This window comes from Hemiscyllium ocellatum, chromosome 38 (assembly GCF_020745735.1).
Source record: "Hemiscyllium ocellatum isolate sHemOce1 chromosome 38, sHemOce1.pat.X.cur, whole genome shotgun sequence".
NCBI lineage: Eukaryota > Metazoa > Chordata > Chondrichthyes > Orectolobiformes > Hemiscylliidae > Hemiscyllium > Hemiscyllium ocellatum.
In genome coordinates, this window is record NC_083438.1 from 31,724,375 (window position 1) to 31,749,947 (window position 25,573).

Here is a 25,573-nt window from a genome sequence, read left to right on the forward strand (position 1 = left end):
CCTCCACCCTCACCACCTCCACCCTCACCACCTCTACCCTCACTCACACCCTTCACCCTCACTACCTCCACTCTCACCACCTCCACCCTCACTCACACCCTTCACCCTCACTACCTCCACCCTCACCACCTCCGCCCTCACTCACACCCTCCACCCTCACCACCTCTACCCTCCCTCACACCCTCCACCCTCACCACCTCTACCCTCCCTCACCCCCTCACCACCTCTACCCTCCCTCACACCCTCCACCCTCACCACCTCTACCCTCCCTCACACCCTCCACCCTCACCACCTCACCACCTCCGCCCTCACTCACACCCTCCACCCTCATACCCTCCGCTCTCCCTCACACCCTCCACCCTCACCACCTCCGCCCTCCATCACACCCTCCACCATCACTACCTCCACCCTCACCACCTCCGCCCTCCCTCACACCCTCCTCCCCCCGTTTTCCCTTCCCCTTCTCTCGGGTCAATGGGAACTCTCTCCGGCGGGAAAGAAAACTCCGCCCGCGGTGAGGGGGCGTGGCCGTGTGTAAGGGGCGGGGTGTAAGGAGAGGGCGACGATTGGCTTCCCGCGCACGCGCGCCCAGCGGCCTGTCTCGTGGCAGGTTCGAACTTTCCCGCCCAGCCCCATCACCAACCGTCCCCAGGATGGCCCCTTGGCGCCAAGGGTGAGATGCATTTCCTCAGCAAACACAATATGGGGGTCAACCCAATCCCAATAGAGATTGAAAAACCAAAACGTCCCTCCATCTACTCTCCCTCCTCAGTTATCAGCATGTTGAAGATTGGAGGTGTTGCCATTGACGGGTGGGCGAGAAATGCCCAGTTTGGGGGGTGGGGTTGGGTCATGGCTCTGAGGTCAGTCACAATCAGTGACTAATGGGAATGCCAGGAGAGCTTGGAGTTGGCAGGAGTCAATGGTTGGTTCAAAGTGCAAAAAGTCAGCAGATTTCATCTGCAGGAACATGGCCAGCTAGAATTGGCAAACATTACCAGTTGGATGGGATGGTGAGGCCAATGGACTTTTATCCTTAAGGCCCAACCCATTCCTTCCAGGGGAGAGAGCTCTGTCGGCACGAGAGGGAAACTTGAAATGATTCAGGAAGGGGAGCTGAATGGATTCAGTGTAAGCTCCAATAACGATGGAGAAAACAACCAGACTGAAACTGGTTAACTATTCTGGATCTAATGCTACAACGTCCAGGTTGCAGTGAAGAAACAACAAGGAAATTGCGGATACATTAATCAAGATCTTTGAAATATTCTTTATTCAGGAATTACCATGTTGGATGAGGAAAATGATCAACATCACTGAAACGTTTATAAGAGCCATCTGATCATGGGTGGGTCTCCCATAGCCAGAGCTGGGGTTGCTAATATTCTCTGGCTTTCATCAAGCCTCCCTCAGTCCACACCTCAATATTATCCAACCATCTGATCTTTTTTCTTTTCTCACTCCTGTTTTTACTCCCAATGTTTCCTTCAGTTGCTAGCCGTGTTGTTTCCTGATTTAAGAGTGCAGAGGGATCACCTTGAATTGATTAACCTGGAGACATAACAGGAATCAATTACTGGGGACTGAGTGACTGAGAACTTTCGGGAGATTTGAGATGACCTGAGAGAACCAGCACGAATTTGTTAAAAAAGGTAAGTCTGATCCAATGAAGATCGTTGAAGGTTTTGAGCAGTCTTACGGATGTGGATGATAAAGAACAGGTCATAATTTTTGCAATTATGGATTTCCGGAAGGCATTGAATTTGATTCCACACGAGAAACTGTTAATAAAAATGAAAGGCCAGGGAACCAAGGTTAACCTCCTGAATTGTGTAGGGATTTAGTTAGGAAGGAGGAGGCAAAATGTGGGCATAATTGATGACTAGCTGTGATGAGGTGGAAACAACAAAGACCAGCAGCAGGCAAGACAATACGCCCAACATCAAAGTCCTAATCACCCAAACACCTTGGAACCCGGTCCCCAGGTGAACAGTAGAAGCACTAATGGATGTTTGGGTCAATAAGTCTCCAGCTCCTGATGGCCTTTATTCCAGCGCCCGAAAGGAAGTGGCAAATGAGATAATGACGTGATAGTGTTAACTTCCAAAGTGCACTAAATTCTGGAAAGGTTAGATTTAGATTTTATTGTGAGATGTACTCAAGTACAGAAATACAGGATCCCAGAGAAACGTGAATACTGTCGCCAAACATTGCGCCATCTTAGATACTAAAAGCTTCGGTACAAAGTAGTGAGAGGAATAGAGTTAAAAGTTTGAGCATTACCTTCATAGAATAATAGAAAATAAAGAAATATGGTAATTGTTCACATTGAAGTCCTTCATAATTTAAAGTAGAAGAATATGTTAAAAGTTCAGCAGTCTTTGATGGGTCCGGTGGTTATCTCACTCCCTGGGAGATCTCAGTTGCCCGTTCTCGATGCTGCCACCTCAGATATTGGAGTACGACCCCCCCCCCCCGTCACCGCTTGCTCTTCCCGCATTAGAACGGGATGCCATGTCTGCTGCTGCTGAAGTGCCGCCCTGATCTCCCACGGCACCGCCGGAGTGTGCCCGGGCGGGACTCCTCACATGCCAGGACACCACCACAAGTCAACGAGAGATCGGGCCAAGAGATTGCCATCAGGCATTGAGAAACCGGGCTGACACCACCCCAGACCTTTGAGAGATCAGGCCGATAGTCTGCCATGAGAAACCGGGCTGAGAGACCATCATGGACCACTGAGAGATCAGGCCGACACTGTGCCATGATAAACCGGGCCGAGGGACCACCATGGACCACTAAGAGATCAGGCCAAGACACCGCAATGGGCTGCCAAGATGCCAGGCCATGACAGCGCCACAGACAGTGCTTCAACAGATATGTGCTGAGGTCAGGGAGAAACACAAAAAGGGAGAAAGAGGAAAAAAAATAGAAAGGAATGGTTGGAGCAGATGAGGTCCAGGTAGAGTGCCCTATATCCCAAATGAAGTTTCCACCTGTCTGGAAAGTAGCCAATATAACCCCAGTATTCAAGAAGGGAGGGAGGCTGGGTACAAGAAACTGAAGACCAGTTAGATTAAAGTCTCTCATGAGGAAGGAGTTTCAGTCAATCATTCAGGAGGTTATCGCTAGACAAATTGAAAAGTTAAAAGTAGTCACAAAAGGTCAGCATGGTATCTTGGAACCAAAATTACTTTTAAACAATTTGCTGGCTGAATAGCCTACTTCTGCACCTCACATCTCATGCTCATTTGAACACCAGAAACTAATCCATCCCACCTCTCACATTCACAAGTAAACCCTGCCCATCCGTTCAGTGAGTCTCCTGCCCCATCCCAGTGATCAAAGTGTCCCTTATTTTATTTTAGAAGAGTTAGCCAATTTGCCCATTATGTTCCTGTGTAACTAGTTCAACAGTCTGAATCTGTTTCTGTGGCGTCAGGAATGTAGTGCTGGAAAAGTACAGCAGGTCAGGCAGCATCCGAGGAGCAGGAGAATCAACGTTTCAGGCGTAAGCCCTTCATCAGGAATCTGTTTCTGTAACAGGCTCAAAGGTTTGAATAGTTTCCTCTTGTTCCTAGGCACAAAGAGGGGACTGAATGGGACCTCCTCCTGTTCCTGTGTATCAGATTCAAGGGAATGACTGGCCCCTTTCTCCAATTTGACAGCCTATCAAAGGGTGCGTTTGATTTTTGAGGAGTACTCTTCAAACTCAACTCTCTCCTACAATAATTAATAGAGAAAGAACAGTTACAGATTAAGAGGAGGGGAATTATTGATTTTCTTCAGCTCTGATCTAGGGTGAAACCTTTAACCCGACTTTGACAAAAACAAGGATATTGGAGTTCTATCTCTGCAACTGATTTTGCAATATGCAGCTCCACACATCAAGTCAGCTCTTAGGGTGGGCTTGGTTCTATTTTCGAAGATACAGTTGATTATTGCAGCTTTAGCTCATCCTCTAGTTGCTCCATCCAGCAATGATATGTTGAAAATCTCACATCTGCGATCAACATTTCATATCAGCGTTTCTAGTTTGCAATTACATTAGAAACATCAATGTAAATGTCACAGTGTAATGATGTCCTCCAGCCAGTGGTGAAGCTATAATGCCTATATTTCCCATCTCAGTCTGGACTGCAGAAAATCTCCTGGTTCTACAAACAGTCTATTTCCCTGCCTCGCTCTGTTACAGTCATGATATAAATCTGAAATGTAATAATCACAACAGTTTATACTGCAAGAGGAAAGGGGATGGATTGGTTAGCAGTGTGAATCTAAAAACTGAGGCATTGTCACAGTCAGAGCAACACAAAACTATAGGCGTTTTCAGTTCCCCGGTAATCAGGCTCAAGATATATCAGAAAAGAAGTTCAAGAAGTTAATTTTTTTTTTCTTTGCAGAGAGGGTATCCCAGGGTACGAAGATGTGTCACGGCGATCAAATGACGCAGTTCACGAGCTCATTTGTTTTTATTTAATTGGTGTTTGGCACATTCTGAGATGTTCAGAAAGTGCTGTCCCCAATCGCAGAATCACATCTGCTGGTAGGCATTGTATTTTGGATTTTGTATGCATGGTCTGGTCGACAACCATCTGTAGATTCCCATCATGAATAACTGATCGGGTGATGATTTGCCCAGACAGTTCCTGTGACTGAGAACTTACTGGCATGGGATTACACTGGCACTAAAAAGGATATAAAAAGAGGTTTCTATCCATTGGAGTTGGGAAGGGGAATACCAAAAGAGAGGATGCATCCCTCGTTCTATTTCTGTTTATACATTTCCATACACAGGACCCTGGTCACACTTGCAGTTTTCATACAGATCCTCTTCAACATATGAATTCAGTTTAGATTTTATTTCCTGTCCCTTGTTGTCTTTCTGCTGCAATAAAAGGAGAAATGAGCAGAGCACTAGAGTCATACAGATCCGAAACAGACCCAGCGATCCAACCAGTCAGTGCCAAATATAATCCCAAACGAAACTAGTCCCACCTGCCTGCTCCTAGCCCATATCCCTCCAAGTCTTTCCTATGCATGTATCCAAGTGTCTTTTAAATGTTATAATTGTGTGGAATGAACATCCAATACTTCCTCAAGATGTTCATTCCACGCACGAACAGCCCTCTATGTAAAACATTTCCCTCATGTCTTTTCAAAATCTCTTTCCTTTCACCTTAAAAATGTGCCCCCTACACTTCCCCCTCAAGGAAAAGACAACTACCATCAATGTATGTATATCTCTTATCATTTTATAAACTTCTGTCAGGTCACCTCTCAACCTTTACTGATCCCAATTAAAATTATATTCACAATACGTCCATAAATTATCGACACTCAATAACGTGGGGTTTGATTATCGATACTGAATGGTGTGGGGTTTGATTATCAACAGTGATGGTGTGGGGATTGATTATCGATACTGAACAGTGTGGGATTTGAATATCGGTACTGAATACTGTGTAGTTGGATTATCAATACGGAATGGTGTGGGGTTTGATTATTGATAATGAATGGTGTGGGGTTTGATTATTGATAATGAATGGTGTGGGGTTTGATTATTGATATTGAAAGATGTTGGATTTGATTATTGATACCGAACCATATCGGGTTTGATTATCGATATTGAACAGTGTGGGGTTTGATTATCAATACTGAATGGGCATTAGTTATCAATACTGAATGGGGATTGATTATCGATACCGAGGGGTGTGGGGTTCGATTATCAATACTGAATGGGGTGTGATTATCAATACTGAACAGTGCGGTTTAGTTATCAATACTGAATGGGATTTGATTATCGATACTGAACTGTGTGAGGTTCGGTTATCAATACAGAATGGGGTTTGATTATTGATACTGAACGGTGTGGGGTTTGGTTATCAATACTGAATGGGGATTAGTTATCAATACTGAATGGGGATTAGTTATCAATACTGAATGGGGATTGATTATTGATACTGAGGGGTGTGGGGTTCGGTTATCAATACTGAATGGGGTTTGATTATTGATACTGAACCGTGTGGGGTTCGGTTATCAATACTGAATGGGGTTTGATTATCAATACTAAATTATGTGGGTTTCGGTTATCAATACCGAATGGGGTTTGATTATCAATACTGAATGGGGTTTGATTATCGATACTGAACAGTGTGGGGTTTGGTTATCAATACTGAATGGGGTTTGATTATCGATATTGAACGATGTGGGGTTCGGTTATCAATACTGAATGGGATTTGATTATCGATATTGAACGATGTGGGGTTTGGTTATCAATACTGAATGGGATTTGATTATCGATACTGAATGGTGTGGGGTTTGATTATCAATACTGAATGGTGTGGGGTTCAGTTATCAATACTGAATGGGGTTTGATTATCGATACTGAAGGTGTGGGGTTCGGATATCAATACTGAATGGGGTTTGATTATCGATACTGAAGGTGTGGGGTTCAGTTATCAACACTGAATGGGGTTTGATTATCGATACTGAACAGTGTGGGGTTCGGTTATCAATACTGAATGGAGTTTGATTATCGATACTGAACGGTGTGGGGTTCGGGTATCAATACTGAATGATGTTTGATTATCAATACTGAACGGTGTGGGGTTCGGTTATCAATACTGAATGGGGTTTGATTATCAATACTGAATGGGATTTGATTATCGATACTGAACGGTGTGGGGTTTGATTATCAATACTGAATTGTGTGGGGTTCGGTTATCAATACTGAATGGGGTTTGATTATCAATACTGAACGGTGTGGGGTTCGGTTATCAATACTGAACAGTGCAGGGTTCGATTATCGATGCTGAATAGTGTGGTGTTTGATTATCTATACTGAATTATTGGCACCATGCAAATAAATTATTTTCTCTGTCCCTTCCCATTAGTCATGGAAGTGAATGTCAGTAATGGCATTACTTACCCTGGACTTGTCCAACTGTTCCTCTGGGCTGTCCCTGCCCACATGTTTGGTTTGGGCTGAATGGTCTCTTCCTGTGTTTCTTGCTCTGTAATTTAATTGGAAACAATTGATGTTGAATCTGGAGGTGTAAAAACCCTTTTTCTGGAATGCCGGACCTTTATCTTTCATTGTTAGTAAACCATAAACCTTTGTGTGCTGTTTCTGTGACGAGATTGCAGTGTAAGGCTGGGCAGTCACTGACATTAAGTTGGCATTCACTGTTCCCTCCAGTGGGTGAAGAGGGAACTTCTGCAGGAGCAGATGTTACTCTGCACTCTTTAAATCAGTGAGCAACTAGACAGTGCTCAGGAGGACAAGGGTAAGAGATTGAGCGCCAGTGAAGAAAGAAAGAATGAGTGAGACAGCAAAGGAGGAAGAAAAGAGCAAGACAAAGAGAATGTGACGTATTACTTTCATGATCATGGCCAGGAATAAATCGAGTCAGAAAGCTCATTCTCACTGCACAATTTTTTATTTGAACCTCTGACAGTATTTGTGACAGCAGAGTCACAACATGCTGTACATTTATGAGCGCCGCATTTGGTTTCATGACCTTTGACAGGTTGTCCCAATTTTCTGACCCATTTTTTTCACAAGGAAATAGGATCCTGTTTGAAGCCAGTAACCAGTGATTGGAAGACTTGCATATAAGGCCATTAGATGCAAGGACAGAATTAGGCCATTCAGCCCATTGTGTCTACTCCACCATTCTTGGCTGATCTGATAATCCACTTTCCTGCTTTTTTCCTATAACCTTTGATTCCCCTTACTTAAAAACCTGTCTGCCTCAGCCTTGAATATACTTAATGACCAAGCCTCGATTATCTTCTGCAGTAAAGAATTTCACAGATTTCCTCCTCCCTGAGGGAGGAAATTCCTCCTCATATCTGTTGTAACTGTGTGACACCTTACTTTGAGGTTATGTCCCTCTGGTCCCACAAGGGGCAATAATCTTTTCTGCATCTACCCAGTCAGGTGTCCTAAGAATCTTGAGTGTTTCAATAAGGTCTCCTCTTACTTGTCTATATTCCAGCAAGTACAGTTCCAACCTACCCAACCTCTCATAAGACAGTCCCTCCATACCCTGGATCTGACAAGTGAACTTTCCTTGCCATTAGATTGTTCCTTCGATTCATGAACAAGGACTCCCATTCCCTCTGTGTTTTCTGCAGTTTTTCTCCATTAAAAAACATTTTCAGTTCCTCAGTTCTTCCTGCTAAAGTGCACAGTCTCACATCTCCCTACCTTATGTTCCATCTGCCAAGATTTTGCCCACCATCTTAACTTGTCTGTATTCCACGCTTAGTGTCATCTCCACCACTTGCTTTTCCACCTACTTTTGAGTCATCTGAAAACATCGCCAATGTACATTCTCTTTTCTCATCAAATCATTAATATATATTGTAAATAATGCTGGCTCCAGCATGTGGCACATCCCAAATTAAAAGTATCCATCCTAGGGAACTTGCAGCATCTCATAATATCTGTTACTCTTGCAGCTGATATTGTCAGTAGCAGTCCTGAACGAGCATCTTACTGTCTGATGAAACTTTCAAATCCCAACATGACTAACTGATGTCATGTTGATATTTGTGAAGCTTGCTGTCCATAAGTTGGCTGGTACATTTCCTATGTTGAGTGTGGTTATTTAATTCCCAACGACTTGGATCGGGAGGTTTTGAAAGACAAATTCCTTCTTAAGCGAGAGATGTTTGAACTAAGCAGGATGAGAAACAACTAATAAAACCCTTGCACTTACGTTCTCATGCATCTGAAGATGAAGAATGCACTCAGTCCAACACTCAAAGCGATTCCAGCTCCAAACAATCCTGCTTTCCATTCACCGAAAGCGTGACCTGGAAGAATGAACCAGTGACTGAGCAGTTTTACAAGGGTGCTCAGGTGCACGTTTCATTGTTCTGACCTTACCTGTGAGTCCCTCTGATCAAGTCAAATTGGACAACGGCAGGCTGAGGAACAACGCAATTATTGGAGATGCCAGTAGAAAGAGCAAGTGTGTGTGTGTGTTTGTGTATTTGATGAGAATGTCTGTCTATTGCATATTTCTCTGTAACTGCATATTTCTCTCTATGTGTTATGTATTAAGTGTTTGTTTGAGAGCGTGTTTCTTTGTGCATGTCTGTTTGTGCGCCTCTTTTTCTCTGTGCGTTTCTCTGTATCACCAGAAGTGACTTCACCACAGGAAATGACATCACTACAGAAAATGACATCACCAACCCAAAGAAACCCAAACATATAAACAGAAAGCAGGAATTATCAGCAATGCTTCACCTGAGGCCCACTGATCATGTTACCTAGTAGGGTGGCGAAACATCTGGAAATGACCCTTGCAGCTCAGTGAGCAAACCGACATCCAGTGTATCACATGTTCCTCTCTGTGTGAGTGTGCTTCCATGTATTGCTTGTTTGAGTATGTCTCTTACTATGTATTTGACAGCATGTTGTGTGCATTTCCCAATACATTCTACTTTCTTCAGTTCTTGCCTAATAATGTTGTAGTTAATCTTCCCCAAATTTATAAAGCGTACAGAATTTTGATCCCAAAATGCTCCCTTACTGAACCTTCGAATACCTAGCCAGACTCATTCCTCAGTACCAGATCTAATATTGCCCCTTCCCTAGTTGGACTTCTTACATGTTACTTCAAGAAACCTCCCTGGACACACCGAACAAATCCACCACCCAACCCCATCCCTTAACCCCATCTATGCCTCTCGAGTGCCAGTCCCACTACTTGAGTCCCAGTCATTATAGGGAAAGTTAAAATTATCCACTACATAACCCTGCTGTTTTTACATTTTTCCATAATCTGTCCACATAACTGTACCTCTACCACCCACTGGCTGTTGGGAGACTCAGAATCATAGAATCCCTACAGTGTGGAAACAGGCCCTTCGGCCCAACAAATCCACACCAGCCCTCTGAAATGTAACCCACCCTGGCCCATTTCCCTCTACCTATTATCCTATACATACCCCTGACTATTGCACCCAACACACACATCCCCGAACACCACAGGCAACCCAGCATGGCCAATCCACCCAATCTGCACATACCCGGACCGTGGGAGCAAACCGAAGCAACCGGATTTGTTGTATAGGAAAGGTACAGAGCCTTTGGAGAGGGTGCAAAGAAGGTTTACCATGATGCTACCTGGACTGGAGGGCTTGTCTTATGAAGAGAGGTTGACTAAGCTTGGATTTTTCTCTCTGGTGAGAAGGAGGAAGAGAGATGACCTGATCGAGGTATACAAGGTAATGAGAGGCATGGATAGAATCAATAGACAGAGACTTTTCCCCAGGGCAGGATTGATTGGGACGAGGGGTCATAGTTTTAAGATATTAGGAGGAAAGTATGGAAGAGATGTCAGAGGTAAGTTCTTTACGCAGAGAGTTGTGAATGTATGGAATGCGTTGCCAGCGGTGGTGGTGGAAACAGGGTCATTAGGGATATTTAAGCGCCTGCTGGACAGGCACATGGAGAGCAGTGAGTTGAGGGGTGTGAAGGTAAGGTTATTTGATTTTACATTAGGATTAATTCTCGGCACAACATCTTAGGCCGAAGGGCCTGTTCTGTGCTGTACTTTTCTATGTTCTATGAAGAGATTGCATCCTTTCTATTCCTGAGTTCTACCCATATGGCATCACTGGACAGGCCCTCCAAGTCATTCTCTCTCAGTCCAGCGGTGATATTCTCCTGAATCAGCAATTCCCCCATCTCCTCTACACAATCTTCTATTCTGACTGAAACGCCTCAATCATGGAATACTAAGTTACCAGTCATGTATCTGTAATAGATACAACATCATAGTTATATATACTGATCCAAATTCTAAGTTCGTCCACCTTAACTGTCATGCTGATCACATTGAAACAAATGTACTTCAGACAGACAGCCCTGAAAATGTGTTGCTGGAAAAGCGCAGCAGGTCAGGCAACATCCAAGGAGCAGGAGAATCGACGTTTCAGACATGAGCCCTTCTTCAGGAATTCCAGCAACACATTTTCAGCTCTGATCTCCAGCATCTGCAGTCCTCACTTTCTCCTCCAGACAGACAGCCCTGCCAAGTTCAGTAACCTCTCTTCAGTAACAGGGGCCTGTTCTTCCCCTTAGCCTTACTGGCTTTAGTCTCTAACTCCTCAAGTCATTTCATGTGCTGGCCTCCAGCTGGTCTCTATCTCCGCCACAATAGTTTAAACCCTCCCTAGTGGCACAAATAAACCTCCCTGCCAGGATATTGGTGCCTATCCAGTTGAGATGCAGCCCACCCTCATTATTGAGGTCCCAGATGCCCTTGAAGACAATCCAATGATCTACACATTGAAGCCTTCCCTCCGCCATAAGCTCTTTTGTCATGCATTCAATTGTACCATCTTCCTATTCCCGATCTCCTGGCACAGGGAGTAATCCCAAGTCCTGCTTTATAGGATTTTCCCTTTGCAGGACATTTGTCATGCTTCATGCCTACGTTGTAGGTACCAATGTATACCACAACCTCTGGCTGCTTACCTTCCCTTTTGAGAATATCCCATGCCCACTCAGAGACACCCTTAATCCTGACACCAGGGAGGCAATAAACGGTCCTGGAGTCTCTTTAGCAGCCATCAAGATGTACATCTGACTATAAAGTCCCATATTACAGCATTCTCCTGCACTTTGACTCTCCCTGCTGAACAACAAAGAGGTACCATTGCTCTGGCTTTCACTATCCCCTGGTAGGCAATACCCCCACCTCACAGTATCCAATTTAGTTAGCAAGTGGGTTAGCAACAGGGGAATCCTGCACTGTCTGCTTGTTCCTTCAAGCAGTCACCCATCCATCTGCCTGAAGCTTGGGTGTGACCATGTCTCTAAAGCTCCTCTCTATGACACTTTCCACCTCCTGCATGCTCCTAGGTGTGTCCAACTGCCACTCCAACTTGTCCATGAGGTCTGACAGAGCTGCAACTGGGCACACTTCCTGCAGATGTTGTCATCAGAGACGTTCCAACTGTCTCTAAATTCCCACAATTTTCAGCAGACTCATACTACCCAACTGACTGTCCATTTTTACCCTGTAGCAACTATTTACTTAAAATTAAAGAACAAAGAAAATGTACAGCCCAGGAACAGGCCCTTCAACCCTTCAAAGCTGTGCCCCAATCCAAATCCACTGTCTAAACCTATCGCTCAATTCCTAAGCATCTCTATCCCTCTGCTCCCCACCTAGTCATGCATCTGTCCAAACACATCTTAAATGAATTTGCCATGCCTGCCTCGACTACCCCTGCTGGCAACGTGTTTCAGTCACCTACCACCCTCTGTGTAAAGTACTTGCTGAGTGTATCCCCCTTAAACCTTTCACCTCTCATCTTGAACGTGTGACCTCTCGTTATTGAATCCCTCATCCTGGGAAAAAAGCTTATCTCCTGATATCCACCCTCTCTATATCCTTCTTGATTTTGTAAACCTCAATCAGGTCCCCCCTCAATCTCCTTTTTTTCTAATGAAAACAAACCTAACCTACTCGACCCTCTCTTCATAGCTTGCACCTTCCATACAAGGCAACATTTTCGTAAACCTTCTCTGCACCCTCTCCAAAGCGTCTACATCCTTTTGCTAATGTGGCGCCCAGAACTGTACACAGTATTCTAAATATGGCCGAACCAATGTCTTGCACAATTTGAACATGACCTACCAACTCTTATAGATTCCTGATGAAGGGCTCTGGCCCGAAACGTCGAATTTCCTGTTCCTTGGATGCTGCCTAACCTGCTGTGCTTTAACCAGCAACACATTTTCAGCTACCAACTCTTATACTCAATACCCCGATAAATGTCTGTTAAATTTTATTGAAAACTAACAAGATAGTTCATTGTGAATATTCTTTCCTCATCAATAGTTTGTCAAAGCATGTGACTTTTTTTTTGTAATCCCAATTGATTGTGTGCATAGTTGGGATTTTTGAAGGGTATTGTTTAAATTGTACATCAGAAATCCCGTCCTTTCTTTGTTTCTGTTAGACTTAAGTGGATTACAATAAGGAGTTATTTTCTGTAAATGATGAAACCTGATATAAATTACCTTTCTCCGTCAGTTAGGCAAATTTGTCATTTTGCTGATCTTGCTGCAATTTTATACAATTATTCATTTTGTGACAGCTTGTAGGACATGATTATTAATGTATCCTTCCGAGTGAAATTGTGATACTGTAATGTGTGTGTTTTTTCAGTGTGTGCTTGTGAGTGTGTGTAATTGTGTGCATGAAAGTGTGTGTCTGTGTGTTCCTGAGTGTGGGCATGTAACTGCCTCAATCAGGCAAACCCACATCAGTTACTGACACAATTACAGCAAAAGTGCCTTTGTGAAACCCACAATTCTTATCGATGCCAATTTGTTGATCATTGAACAGTTGTTGAAGTCTGTGTACACTCACGATCCACAGTGATGGTGATGGAGCCCTCCACTGCTCCATGTTCATTCTCTGCCACACACTGATAGTCTCCAGTCTTCCGATATGTAGCATATGGAAGCTTCAACCACAGCTCATTGTTGGAACTTGTTCTGTTCATTATCACATGAAGATGACTCCATGTCAAGTTAGAAGCTGGGAAACTCTCCACAGAGCAGATTATCATTTTAGAATTCCTATCAGTAGAATTGATCAATGAATCTTCAACCACACGAAGAAAAGTAATTGTGAGATTCCATGGTGAGTCTAAAACCAAATTAAGATCAGTTAACACACATTGCCTGTGAAGCACTTTGAGAGACCATGGGATAATGAAAGGTGCAATGTGAACAAAGGTGCATTCACCACCAATCACATAACCAAAGGTAGTCAGTTCATTCTAATAGAATCGGAGTGGCATATTGTTGAAGGGTCAGCACTAAGGGAGTGCCGCACTGTCGGAGGGTCAGTACTGAGTGAGCGCCACACTCTCAGAGGGGCAGTGCTGAGGGAGTGCCGCACTGTCGGAGGGTCATTACTGAGGGAGCACCGCACTTTTGGAGGGTCAGTACTGAGGGAGTGCCACACTCTCGGAGGGTCAGTGCTGAGGGAGCGCCGCACTGTCAGAGGGTCAGATCTGAGGGAGTGAGCACTGTCGGAGGGTCAGTGCTGAGGGAGTGGGCACTGTCGGAGGGTCAGTGCTGAGGGTGTGCCGCACTGTCGAAGGGTCAGCGCTGAGGAAGTACCGCACTGTCGGAGGGTCAGTGCTGAGGGAGTGCTGCACTGTCGGGGGGTCAGTGCTGAGGGAGTGCCACACTGTCGGAGGGTCAGTACTGAGTGAGCGCCACACTCTCAGAGGGGCAGTGCTGAGGGAGTGCCGCACTGTCGGAGGGTCACTACTGAGGGAGCACCGCACTTTTGGAGGGTCAGTACTGAGGGAGTGCCACACTCTCGGAGGGTCAGTGCTGAGGGAGCGCCGCACTGTCAGAGGGTCAGATCTGAGGGAGTGAGCACTGTCGGAGGGTCAGTGCTGAGGGAGTGGGCACTGTCGGATGGTCAGTGCTGAGGGTGTGCCGCACTGTCGAAGGGTCAGCGCTGAGGAAGTACCGCACTGTCGGAGGGTCAGTGCTGAAGATGTGCCGTACTGACGATAATGATGTATTCCGTCCAGGATATGAAACTGTGATTCTGTCTGCTCTACTTATCAATGCTCCAATAGCAATATTGAATGGCTATTTCTCTCTGGACAATTTAAAGAATAAAAAAATGTCCTGCTCTCACCACAGTGTGAGATCCTGCTGTGCACAACATAAATAATGAAGGATGTCCATACTTACATTGCACTGTCAGTACGAAGATCTGCTCTGATGAAACAGTTGGATAACTCACTCTGCAGGTGAGAGTTTTTCCCTGGTGTCTGGGTGATGGGATCAGGCTCAGAACAGAAGTATAGATCAGAGTGACTCCGTGCTGAGTTACAGTGTTTGAGACTGATCCAGGTATGGCAGTGGGAGTATCCCAGGTTAAGACAGGAGCTGTTCCATTGCACGTTGTGTTGAAGGTGCAACTTAGGTTCACACGCTTCCCCGCGATAATTTCCTCAGGGAATATCGTGGGTTTATCTTTGAAATCTAACACACAGAGAATGGATCCTTTAGATGAATATAATGTGCAGCAACACCTCAAATATAAATCACAGACCTATATACATAGGAAAACATGTTTACAAGGACAATATCAGAACTGAGAAATTATAATGACCAGGGAAGAATTTCTGATTAGTGTGGAATTTTTGACTACACTGAAGTTGGATTGAATCTGAGATCCCTATTTGGGCAAAACTAGCTCTTATTCAGAAGTCACTTTAAAAAATAAACTAAACCCTGAAAAAGGCAGCATAGAGACAATTTGAATGTATTTCTAAGCCAGCACATAGAACATGAACAGATTTTTCTTTCTCATCAGAGGAATAAAAAATATGCTGGAGAAAATCAATGTTCTGACGTTACCTGTGGGAAGAAAGCAAGGTTAAAGTTTCGGGTCGGGTGATTCTTCGTCAGGACAATTTTTTTATTCTTCGGGGGTCTGATTGTGGGAACCTGCTGCACAGACTCACGTCTAAATGGTGACCATTCTGTAAGGTTCATCAGCTTGACATCTCTGGGAACACTCTGAGCTTAAAAACGCTTCAAGTATATCAGTCTTTCCTTTGACTGTGCAAGACCTTTAAACAGGATTAGGGAGATGGTTGGGAATGGATAACCTGATAACACCGATGGGAACAGCCAACATATTTAATCACTGACATTGAAGTCAGCCTAAGAGGTCGCTCTGTGACTGAACTGGAAGATATCACCAAGTTATTGAGAATCAGTCGCTGTGTCATAATAAACTCTGTTTTGTGTTCATCAGTAAATGTTGCAATTTGTGTTAATTCTCATTGAGTGCTGGATGTGAATAGTTGTGTCATTATAACACAGTTCTTACCAGAAACGTGAAGCTGGGTGGCAGGACGGTAGCTGTAACTGTTCACATTGACAAATTCTACTCTGAAATAATAGGATCCTGCATCTTCCTGTGTGATGTTGTTTATAATCAGGGAACAGTCTCCGTCTTTCAAGTCACCAGACAGCTGGGTGCGATGGCGGAACCGTGCCAACTCACGACTGTGATCCTTGGAGTGAAAAACAGTTGGCAGGGTTCTCTGATCCTCATTATTAAACCAAATTCCGACTGGCGGGAGGTTTGCCAGATGTGAAGGGTAACTGTAGCGGCATGGAATCTGTGCACAGGAACCTTCCTGTGCCACCACCTCACGTGGAGTATTGGCTTCCCACTCTTGTGCCAGTCCAGCTGGGCAGAGAAATAATACTATTTAGCAACAGTATTAACAGAGATTCCAAATCTAATTGTAAAGGCATTTCCTGGATCCTCATTGCCTGAGCGATCTTTTTGGATGCTTAGTGTCAAAGTGATATCTATCTACCCTCACTGGAAAAGGGATCTCTTTGGATCCTCATTGTCTGAGGAATCATCTCTGATCCAAAGTCCACATTGCTCTATTGCTGACTCCAATGCAAGATTGGAGGCCAACTCAGAGAGTCATACAGATGTACAGCACCAAAATAGACCCTTCAGTCCAACACATCCATGCCGACCAGATATCCCAACCCAATCTAGTTCCACCTGCCAGCACCCAGCCCATATCCCTCCAAACCCTTCCTATTCATATACCCATCCAAATGCCTCTTAAATGGTGTAATTGTACCATCCTCCACCACATCCTCTGGCAGCTCATTCCATACACGTATCACCCTCTGTGTGAAAAAGTTGCCCCGCCGGTCTCTTTTATATCTTTCCCCTCTCACCCTAAACCTATGCCCCTCTAGTTCTGGACTCCCCGACCCCAGGGAAAAGACTTTGTATATTTATCCTATCCATACCCCTCATGATTTTATAAACCTCTATAAGGTCACCCCCTCAGCCTCTGACACTCCAGGAAAAACAGCCCCAGCCTGTTCAGCCTCTCCCTGTAGCTCAAATCCTCCAACCCTGGCAACATCCTTGTAAATCTTTTCTGAACCCTTTCAAGTTTCACAACATCTTTCCGATAGGAAGGAGACCAGAATTGCACGCAATATTCCGACAGTGGCCTAACCAATCTCCTGTACAGCCGCAACATGACCTCCCAACTCCTGTACTCAATACTCTGACCAATAAAGGAAAGCCTTCGCTATCCTATCGTCCCTGAGTTCAGCACTGACCCTCCTCCAGCAGACGCTGTGAAACAGTCAAACCAAAAGCCTCAAGCCTGAGTTCTGCACGTGTCGGAGGACCATCGGTGTTGGGTGCACAACTTTCACAGATGGTCTCACTGCCTTTTTATTAAAATTGAATAGGAACCAACATTAGAACGCATCCTTCTATAGATGTGCTGAATTCAACAGGAGAGGCAAAGAGCGCCTGCTGACAGGTTGCATGAGCAATTTGGAGCAAGACCATAATTTCTAAACTTGGGGAGAACACCAAATTTAGAGGCTGGAAAGTGGCACAACAGGAAGACATTAGTTAACTTGTGGAATGGACGAATCATGTGTACATGCAGTCCAGTGTGATCAATGCGAGGCAGGACATCTTGAATAGTTGATATGATTTTCTCCCTCACCTCCCTCAGCATTCTGGCATTGATCTCCTCAGGCCCTGGGGGACATCATGCTTTTTTATGTAAGAGAACAGAAGGCTGAAGGGTGATCTCCTTGAGGTTGGCGGTGTGGAGTTGTTGGGCCGAAGGGCCTGTTTCCACACTGTCGGGATTCTAATTCTAATTCTAAAAGAGTCAGGATGTGGACATGTGTCCAAGCAGTGACGGCCACGGCTCTCACTGTTGGGAGAATTGCTGCACCAGGCACAGAGAACATGAGAGAAACTCAACTGGTCCAGCAAGATGCATGGAGACGAAAAGAGGGCCACCTTTCGAGTCCGGTATGACCCTTCCTCAGATCTAGGAGAAGCACAGGGCATTTACATGCAGTGTGAGGAATGGCCCAAGGGAGCAGTCTGCAGAACAGTGATGGAAAAGAGCTGGGGGGGTGATTTGAAGGGCTGTATTTGGATGACCTTTCAAAGAGTTCATACTAGGAGATAGTGAGGGTCAATAAAGCTTGGAGCTGGAAAAGCACAGCAGGTCAGGCAGCATCCGAGGAGCAGGAGAGTCAACAGTTTGGGCAGGACATTTCATCAGGACTGAGGAGGGGGAATGGGGCTTATAATTAAATGGGGGGGGGGGGGGGAGCAGCTGCCGGGAAAGGTAGGAGGTGATTGTGATCGGTCGATGGGAAGGGTGGAGCAAATAAGTGAGAAGGAAGCTGGTCAGATCAAGAGGGTGGTGCCGAGTCAGAGGGTTGGATCTGGGATGGGGTGGGGAGATTTGGAAACTGGTGAATTCAACGTTGAGGCCATGTGGTTGCAGGCTCCCAAGGCGGACGTTGAGGTGTCCTCCCCCCTGCTGTTTGTGGATGGCCTTGTTTAAGCAGTGGAGGAAGCCCAGAAAGGGCATGTCATCAGGGGCGTGGAAAGGGGATTGAAATGGCTGGCCACCGGAAAGTGGAGTTGGTCGGTGCGTACGTACCAGAAATGTTTCCTAAACCGTTCCACAAGTTTGCTCTCGGTCTCTCCAAAGCAGAGGAGACCATGTCGAGAGCAATGGATGCAGTAAATGAGGATATGCAAGTAAATCTCTGCTGAATTTGCAATGTTCCTTTGGTGACCTTGGACGGAGGTGAAAGGGGAGGGGTGGGCGCAGTTTCCTGGCAGCAGGGGAAGGTACCGGGTGTGGAGACGGGGTTGATGGGGAACGTGGACCTAATGAAGGAGTCGTGGAGGGAACGTCCTCATGGAACGCAGATAGGGGTGGGCAGGGAGATATATTTTTGGTAGTGGGGTCTGACTGTAGGTGGTGAAAATGCTGGAGTATGGTGTGCTGGATTTGGAGATTAGTGAGGTGGAATGGGATTCAATCCTTGGTGTGGTTGAGGGTGTAGGAACCAAGAGCGGAGATCTGGGAAATGGAGGAGATGCGATTGAGGGCTTTGTTGATCATGGGGGAGGGGAAATGATGACCCTTGAAGAAGGAGGACATCTGGGATATCCTGGAGTGAAATCGCTCGCCTTGGGAGCAAATATGGTGGAAGCGGAGGAATTGGGAGTAATGGATTGTGTTTTTACAGGAAGGGAGATGGGGACGAAGTGTAGTCAAGGTAGCAGTGGGAGTCCGTGGGTTCGAAGTAGATGTCCAGTTTGCCAGAGACAAAGACAGAAAGGTCCAGGAAGGGGTAGGAGGTGTCAGAGTTGGTCCAGAAGAATTGGAGGTCAGGGTGGAAGGTTTTGGTGATATTGATGAACTGTTCAAGCTCCTCATGAGAGCACAAGGCAGCACCCAATACAGTTATCAACCTAGCGGAGGGAAAGATGGGCGATGGTGTAGCTGTGGTAGAGGGACTGTTCCACATGCCCTGTGAAGAGGCAGGGAGAGCTTGGACCCACACGGGAACCCATAACCACCTTTCTGGTTTGTAGGAACTGAGAGGATTCAAAGGAGAATTTGTTGAGGGTGAGGAGCAGTTCCTCTGATCTAATGAGAGTGTTGGTTTGGGTCAGCAGGAGAGGAAGAAACAGGGCTGTTGGCCTTCCTCATGAGAGGAACAAATGTAGAGGGACTGGATGTCCATGGTGAAGATGTGGGGCATCGAAAGTCTTGGAAGAAGTGGAGGGTGCTGTCACGATTGTACGTGGAGGTTCCTGGACCAAGGAAAGGTCAGAGTTGAGATAAGCAGAGATGAATTTAGTCAGGCAGGAGCAGGCAGAGACAACCGGTCAAGTGGGGCAGTCATGTTTGTGAATTTTGGGTAAAAAATAGAACCGGGCAATGTGGGGTTGGGGAACAATGAGGTTGGAGGTTGTGGATAGGAGATTGCCTGAGGTGATGAGGTGAGAGTTGGTGTCAGAGACAATGGCTTGGTGATGAGAGGTGGGCTCATGGTCAAGGGGGCAGTAGGAGGAGGTTTCAGCAAGTTGATATCTGGCCTCAGCAACGTAGAGGTCAGTGCGCCGTACAACCACCGTGGTCCGCTGGTTTGATGGTGAGGTTGGGGTTGGAGCAGAGGGAGTGGACGGTCAGGACGTTGGAATGGATGGAGAGGTTAATTTTGCAATGGCAATTGAAGAGGCAGAGGCCGAGGAGGGTAAGAGCCCAGTACAGGGTGTCAAAGAAGATGGAGTTTGTTGGAGGCGGGAGAAGGGGTTTTCGGAGAGTGGGTTGGAGTCACAATCGAAAAGGTAGGCATGGAGGCAGGGGAAAAAGAGCTCAGTACCCTAGAATTTGTTGACATGGGGTGTAGTGGAATGAAGGTGATTCCTTTGCTGAGGACTGATGGTTCGTCAATACTGAAATGGTTCCTTCTGTAGTTTTCTCCTTCATGGAGGTGAATCAGGGGATGCGCAACAATATGGTCATGGGAACGTCTCACTGAAACCAGCACATATCCCTTCAGATGTGACACCTGTCCCTAAAGTTTGGGGAGGGAATCCTAGAGGTCAGGACCACCAGGCAGCCAGAGACGGACCCTATGGCTGAGGGATAAGAATCGGGGATGCTTGAGAGGCTGGGATTGGAGGGGGTTAAGAGATAAGGAGGAGGTACAAGGATTGGAGGAGGTTACAGAGATAGGGATGGATGCAGGGATTGGAGGGGGTTACAGAGATAGGGAGGGGGTACAAGGATTGGAGGGGGTTACAGAGATAGGTAGGGGATACAGGGATTGGAGGGGTTACAGAGATAGGGAGGGGGTGCAAGGATCGGAGGAGGTGGTAGAGATGGGAGAATTGTAGTGGCTGTGGGGGTCACAGAGATAGGAAGTGGTGTGGGAGCTGGAGGAGGTTACAGAGATAGGGAGGGGTGTAGGGGCTGGAGGAGGTTACAGGGATAGAGAGGGGTGTAGGATATGGAGGGGGCTACAGAGATAAGGAGGTGCGTAGAGGCTGGAGGGGGTTACAGAGATAGGGAGGGATGTAGGGGCTGGAGGGGGTAACAGAGATAGGGAGGAGTGTAGGGGCTGGAGGGGGTTACAGAGATAGGGAGAGGGTCTAGCGGCTGGAGGAGGTTACAGAGATAGGGAGGGTGCATAGTGATTGGAGGAGGTTACAGAGAGAGGGGTGTAGGGATTGGAGGATGTGGCTGAGACAGGGAGGGGTGTAGGGGCTGGAGGGTGTTACAGAGATAGGGAGGGAGTGTAGGGGCTGCAGGGGGTTTCAGAGAAGGAGGGATTGTAGGGGTTGGATGGAATTACAGAGATAGGGAGGAGTGTAGGGGCTGGAGGAGGTTACAGTATAGGGAGGGATGTAGGGGCTGGAGGGGGTTACAGTATAGGGAGGGATGTAGGGGCTGGAGGGGGTTACAGAGATTGCGAGAGGTGTAGGGGCTGGAAGGTGTTACAGAGATAGAGAGGGGTGTAGGGGCTGGATAGGATTACAGAGATGGGGAGGGGGTGTAGAGGCTGGAGGAGGTTACAGAGATAGGGAGGGGTGTAGGGGGTTACAGAGATAGGGAGGGATGTAGGGGCTGGATGGGATTTCAGAGATAGGGAGGAGTGTAGGGGCTGAGGAGGTTACAGAGATAGGGAGGGGTTTTGGAGCTGGAGGAGGTTACAGAGATAGGGAGGAGTGTAGGGGCTGAGGAGGTTACAGAGATAGGGAGGGGGTGTAGGGGCTGGATGAAGTTACAGAGATAGGGAGGGGTGTAGAGGCTGGAGATTGTTCCAGAGATAGGGAGGAGTGTAGGGGCTGGAGGAGGTTACAGAGATCAGTTTGGGTTTTGAATACTAGTTAATGAATTCATAATACAATGTTTTATAGACAGGAGCCAGTGCATACCAGTGAGTATAGTCTGATGGTTAAATGGGACTGGGTATAAGTTTCTCTGGTTCACTGCTGAATTAGTTCCCAATCACAGCTGGCTCACTGCTAAATTGGTTTCCAATAGCAACGATCTTTTAAAAAGACTTCTAACCATAAACCTGTCTGAGCTGACAATGCCATTACCTTGGAGAAGTGAGAGCAGGAAGTAAGACTTCTCGAGCATAGTCCCTTCCCAGTTATTTCATCGGCTTCTCCCTCTCAGGCTCTGAAAGGGAAAGGAGTTAATGAGGACTCACTTCTTGACCATCAGCTCTTGGGAGATCAGAATGGCTTCAGACAAAGTGGCCACAGGTTACTTGCATTCCCTGGGATGGTAGGGATTCTGCAGAGTGATAGAAGACTTCAAGAAAGTGAAACAATCCCGGACTGCATTCGCCAAGTGCCCATTGATGCCACACAATATCACTCGTGCTGGTGCGTGCATGGAATGGTTTTTAATTGTTTTGTTGGGAGAAGTTTGGCAATAAATTTACACACAGAAAGACACCACGACCAACAATGCAATACTCTGCCCGGTCTTCCATGACCTGTAGTTAATTAATGCTTGGTTCATGATTCGCTTCTCAATATAGAGGGTACCGTGGAAAATCTCACATCTAGCTGAGGGGGCAGAATGAGCCTGTTTCCAAATGATCGCATCACTGAGCAGATAGACTTTGCTCAGCACTGACCGACCGACAGAGCTGCACTCCAATAGCACTTGAAGTTCAACACTATCCCGGAAAAAGCAGTCTGTTTGCTTGGCATCGCATCCACAGACATTCACTCCCTCCACTACCGAGCCTCAGCAGCAGCACTGTGTTACTACCCGCAAAAGGCACTGCAAAAATTCACCAAAGATCCTCAGGCAGCACCTTCCAACCTATGACCATCTGGAAGGACAGGGACAGCAAATACATGGGAACAAGGTCCCCTCTGAGCTACCCACTGGACTAACTAGGAAATATATCACCGTTCCTTTGATATAGCTGGGTCAAACTCCTGGAATTCCCTCCTGAAGGGCATTGTGTATCAACGTACATCACATGGACTGCACTGCAGTGGTTCAAGAATCACAATCATAAGCTCACAATTACCTTCTTGGCGTCTCGGGTTGAGAAATGAATGCTGGTCCATATTCGGTGAGTAAATTAATGAAGCTCCCTCAGGACTGACTCTCCGACAGTGCAGCGCTCCCTCAGCACTGACCCTCCGACAGTGCAGCACTCCCTCAGCACTGACCCTCCAACAGTGCGGCACTCCCTCAGCACTGACCTTCCGACAGTGCGGCACTCCCTCAGCACTGACCCCCCGACAGTGCGGCACTCCCTCAGCACTGACCTTCCGACAGTACAGCGCTACCTCAGCACTGACCCTCCGACAGTGCGGCACTCCCTCAGCACTGACCTTCTGATAGTGCGGCACTCCCTCACCACTGACCCTCCAATAGTGCGGCGCTCCCTCAGCACTGACCCTCCGACAGTGCCCACTCACTCAGCACTGACCCTCTGACAGTGCGGCACTCCCTCAGCACTGACCCTCCACCAGTATTGTGCTGTCTGTATCTCTCCCTACTATTGTACGGCACGTTCTTAGTAAACAATGTTTCTGCATCAGCATGCATTATGGAGTAAACCTCACGTCTCTGCTGTTTCATCATCCCTTGAGCTATAATAATGTTCTGTTCAAACACAGACTTGAGTGTTCATAGAAATGTTTGAAGGCATCAATCATTGGAATTTTGTTTTTTAAAGGTACGTTATCCACAAGGGATGATGTTACTAGTGGGAGTGAATTCCCATCAGTATGTTACTTACCATGCAACTGTTCAACTGCTGGCTTGGGGAGTGACTGCTGTCCCAGTCTTTCTTGGACTGAATGCCGTCTTTCTGTGCTGTTGCCTCTATGTATTCCTAGTGAGGAAAAGGTGGTGTGTTGCTGCCAGTCAGATGAGGAAGTAGGAACAAATTGAGAAACTGCACTTTGATAATTTAAGGAACTGTTAAGGCTTGTGTGTTGACTCAGTGTAAAAATGACTGGAGCAGCCTGGACATGTGTTGAGAAGATTTCAGGAGATGAATGAGCTCCTGTATAACAGGCTGTAATGGGCTATAATAGTCTTTAGCATTTCCTGTATCACAGGCTCAAGGGCATGGAATGATCCTCCCAGTCCTTACACAGCAGCTTTGGTGTTTGTGGGTTTCTGTGAATTAGCCGATAAAGCATGGACCATTGAGCGCTTGTTTTTGTATTGAGTCAGATATCTGGGAGATCATTGACAAAATAAAAAACAATGCTCACTAATATGAACTCTTTGACTTGCATATACAGTCTGACTTGTATACTTCAATTACTATTTAGTTAGCAAATAGTTAACTGGCCGACTGCTAGACCGTTTCCTGATGAAGGGCTTTTGCCCGAAACATTGATCCTCCTGCTCCTCGGATGCTGTCTGACCTGCTGTGCTTTTCCAGCACCACTTTAATCTTGACTCTGATCTCCAGCATCTGCAGTTCTCACTTTTGTCTGACTCCTAGACTGACTGACTGCTGCCAAAGCGTCTAAATGATAACTACTAATCGAAGAAATGGGCATCTCTTGTACTGCAGCATCACATGTTATCATGCCATCTTGCTGTCCAATGGTTATGTGCTTTTCTGAGATATATGCAATAATACAGCATCCCCTTCAAACCTCTGAATAGCAGGAGACTGCTCTGACAAGTATGCGCAAGGATGCTATCTTTCGACATATAATGTTGAATAATGCTATCACAGACATACAGCATAACTGAATCGAATCCATATACTGTTACCATGTCTTGGCTATGCAGCTTCACAGTGTCTGTCATGGACAGATCCTGTGCTGTGGATGTTTGGTTGTGTGGCGATGCTACCCCTCTAGCGAAGTTATGTTGTCCTTGTTATTTTTCAAGAGGGGTCGTAAAGGCAGGGGTGTCAATTTGTCTGGAAATTGCTACTTCAAAACAATGGCAAGGGAGTGGACAGTTGTCCCTTTCAGGTTTTCCTTCCAGTTTGATTTAGTTTTAGCAGGCAATCAGAAAACTGCTTGGGACTGAGAGAAGCAGCTACAGTGAAATGAAGTTCCAGGCTTTAACAGATGTTTTTTGCCTGAACTTTCTCTCTGAAACCACTCCTGCCTGAAAGAGCCTGTGTTTGAATTGCCTTTTGCCAAGACGTGTGTCTATGAGATGTTGCAGGAATTAGAACAGCTCTTTTGTTATGTTGTGATTATGGTCAGTTGGGTTATCAAATAAGTTGTTCTAAATTCTGTTTTCTTTAGTTCGTGTTTCATCCATAGTGTTTAAATAAATCCTGATGTGGAGATGCCGGTGTTGGACTGAGTTGTACACAGTTAAAAATCACACAACACCAGGTTATAGTCCAACAGGTTTAATTGGAAGCACTAGCTTTTGGAGCGACGCTCCTTACCTGATGAAGGAGCGTCCCTCCGAAAGCTAGTGTGCTTCCAATTAAATCTGTTGGACTATAACCTGGTATTGTGTGATTTTTAACTAAATAAATCTTGGTTTGCTTAAAGCTGAGTGGTTTGACCAACTGCATCTCTACTGGAATATCCACTTTACCTCTGTCGAATAAAAAAAAAATTAGGGTCTGGGCTATCTTCTTAAAAAGTTCCGAGAGGATCTGGCCTGGTCCATAACAGTTGTTTTTAGGTAC

The 25,573-nt window shown here is 46.0% G+C and overlaps 1 protein-coding gene across 2 annotated transcripts; it reads right to left on the reverse strand.

Moving 5' to 3' along the window:
- Window positions 1–1,282: 1,282 nt before the first annotated feature.
- LOC132833881 (sialic acid-binding Ig-like lectin 13) lies at window positions 1,283–23,777 on the reverse strand. 2 transcript variants are annotated; one of them, XM_060852537.1, is made up of 8 exons: window positions 23,690–23,777; window positions 22,017–22,098; window positions 15,909–16,274; window positions 14,759–15,052; window positions 13,407–13,688; window positions 8,730–8,826; window positions 6,932–7,016; window positions 1,283–4,885 (listed from the first exon to the last, which is right to left on the reverse strand). In XM_060852537.1, the coding sequence occupies exons 2-8, from the start codon at window positions 22,054–22,056 to the stop codon at window positions 4,778–4,780; spliced, it is 1,272 nt and encodes a 423-aa protein (XP_060708520.1). In that variant the 5' UTR covers window positions 22,057–22,098; window positions 23,690–23,777; the 3' UTR covers window positions 1,283–4,777. The 2 variants fall into 2 exon arrangements, with proteins under 2 accessions (XP_060708520.1, XP_060708519.1); XM_060852536.1 differs by having other exon boundaries at window positions 1,283–4,888.
- Window positions 23,778–25,573: the final 1,796 nt, after the last annotated feature.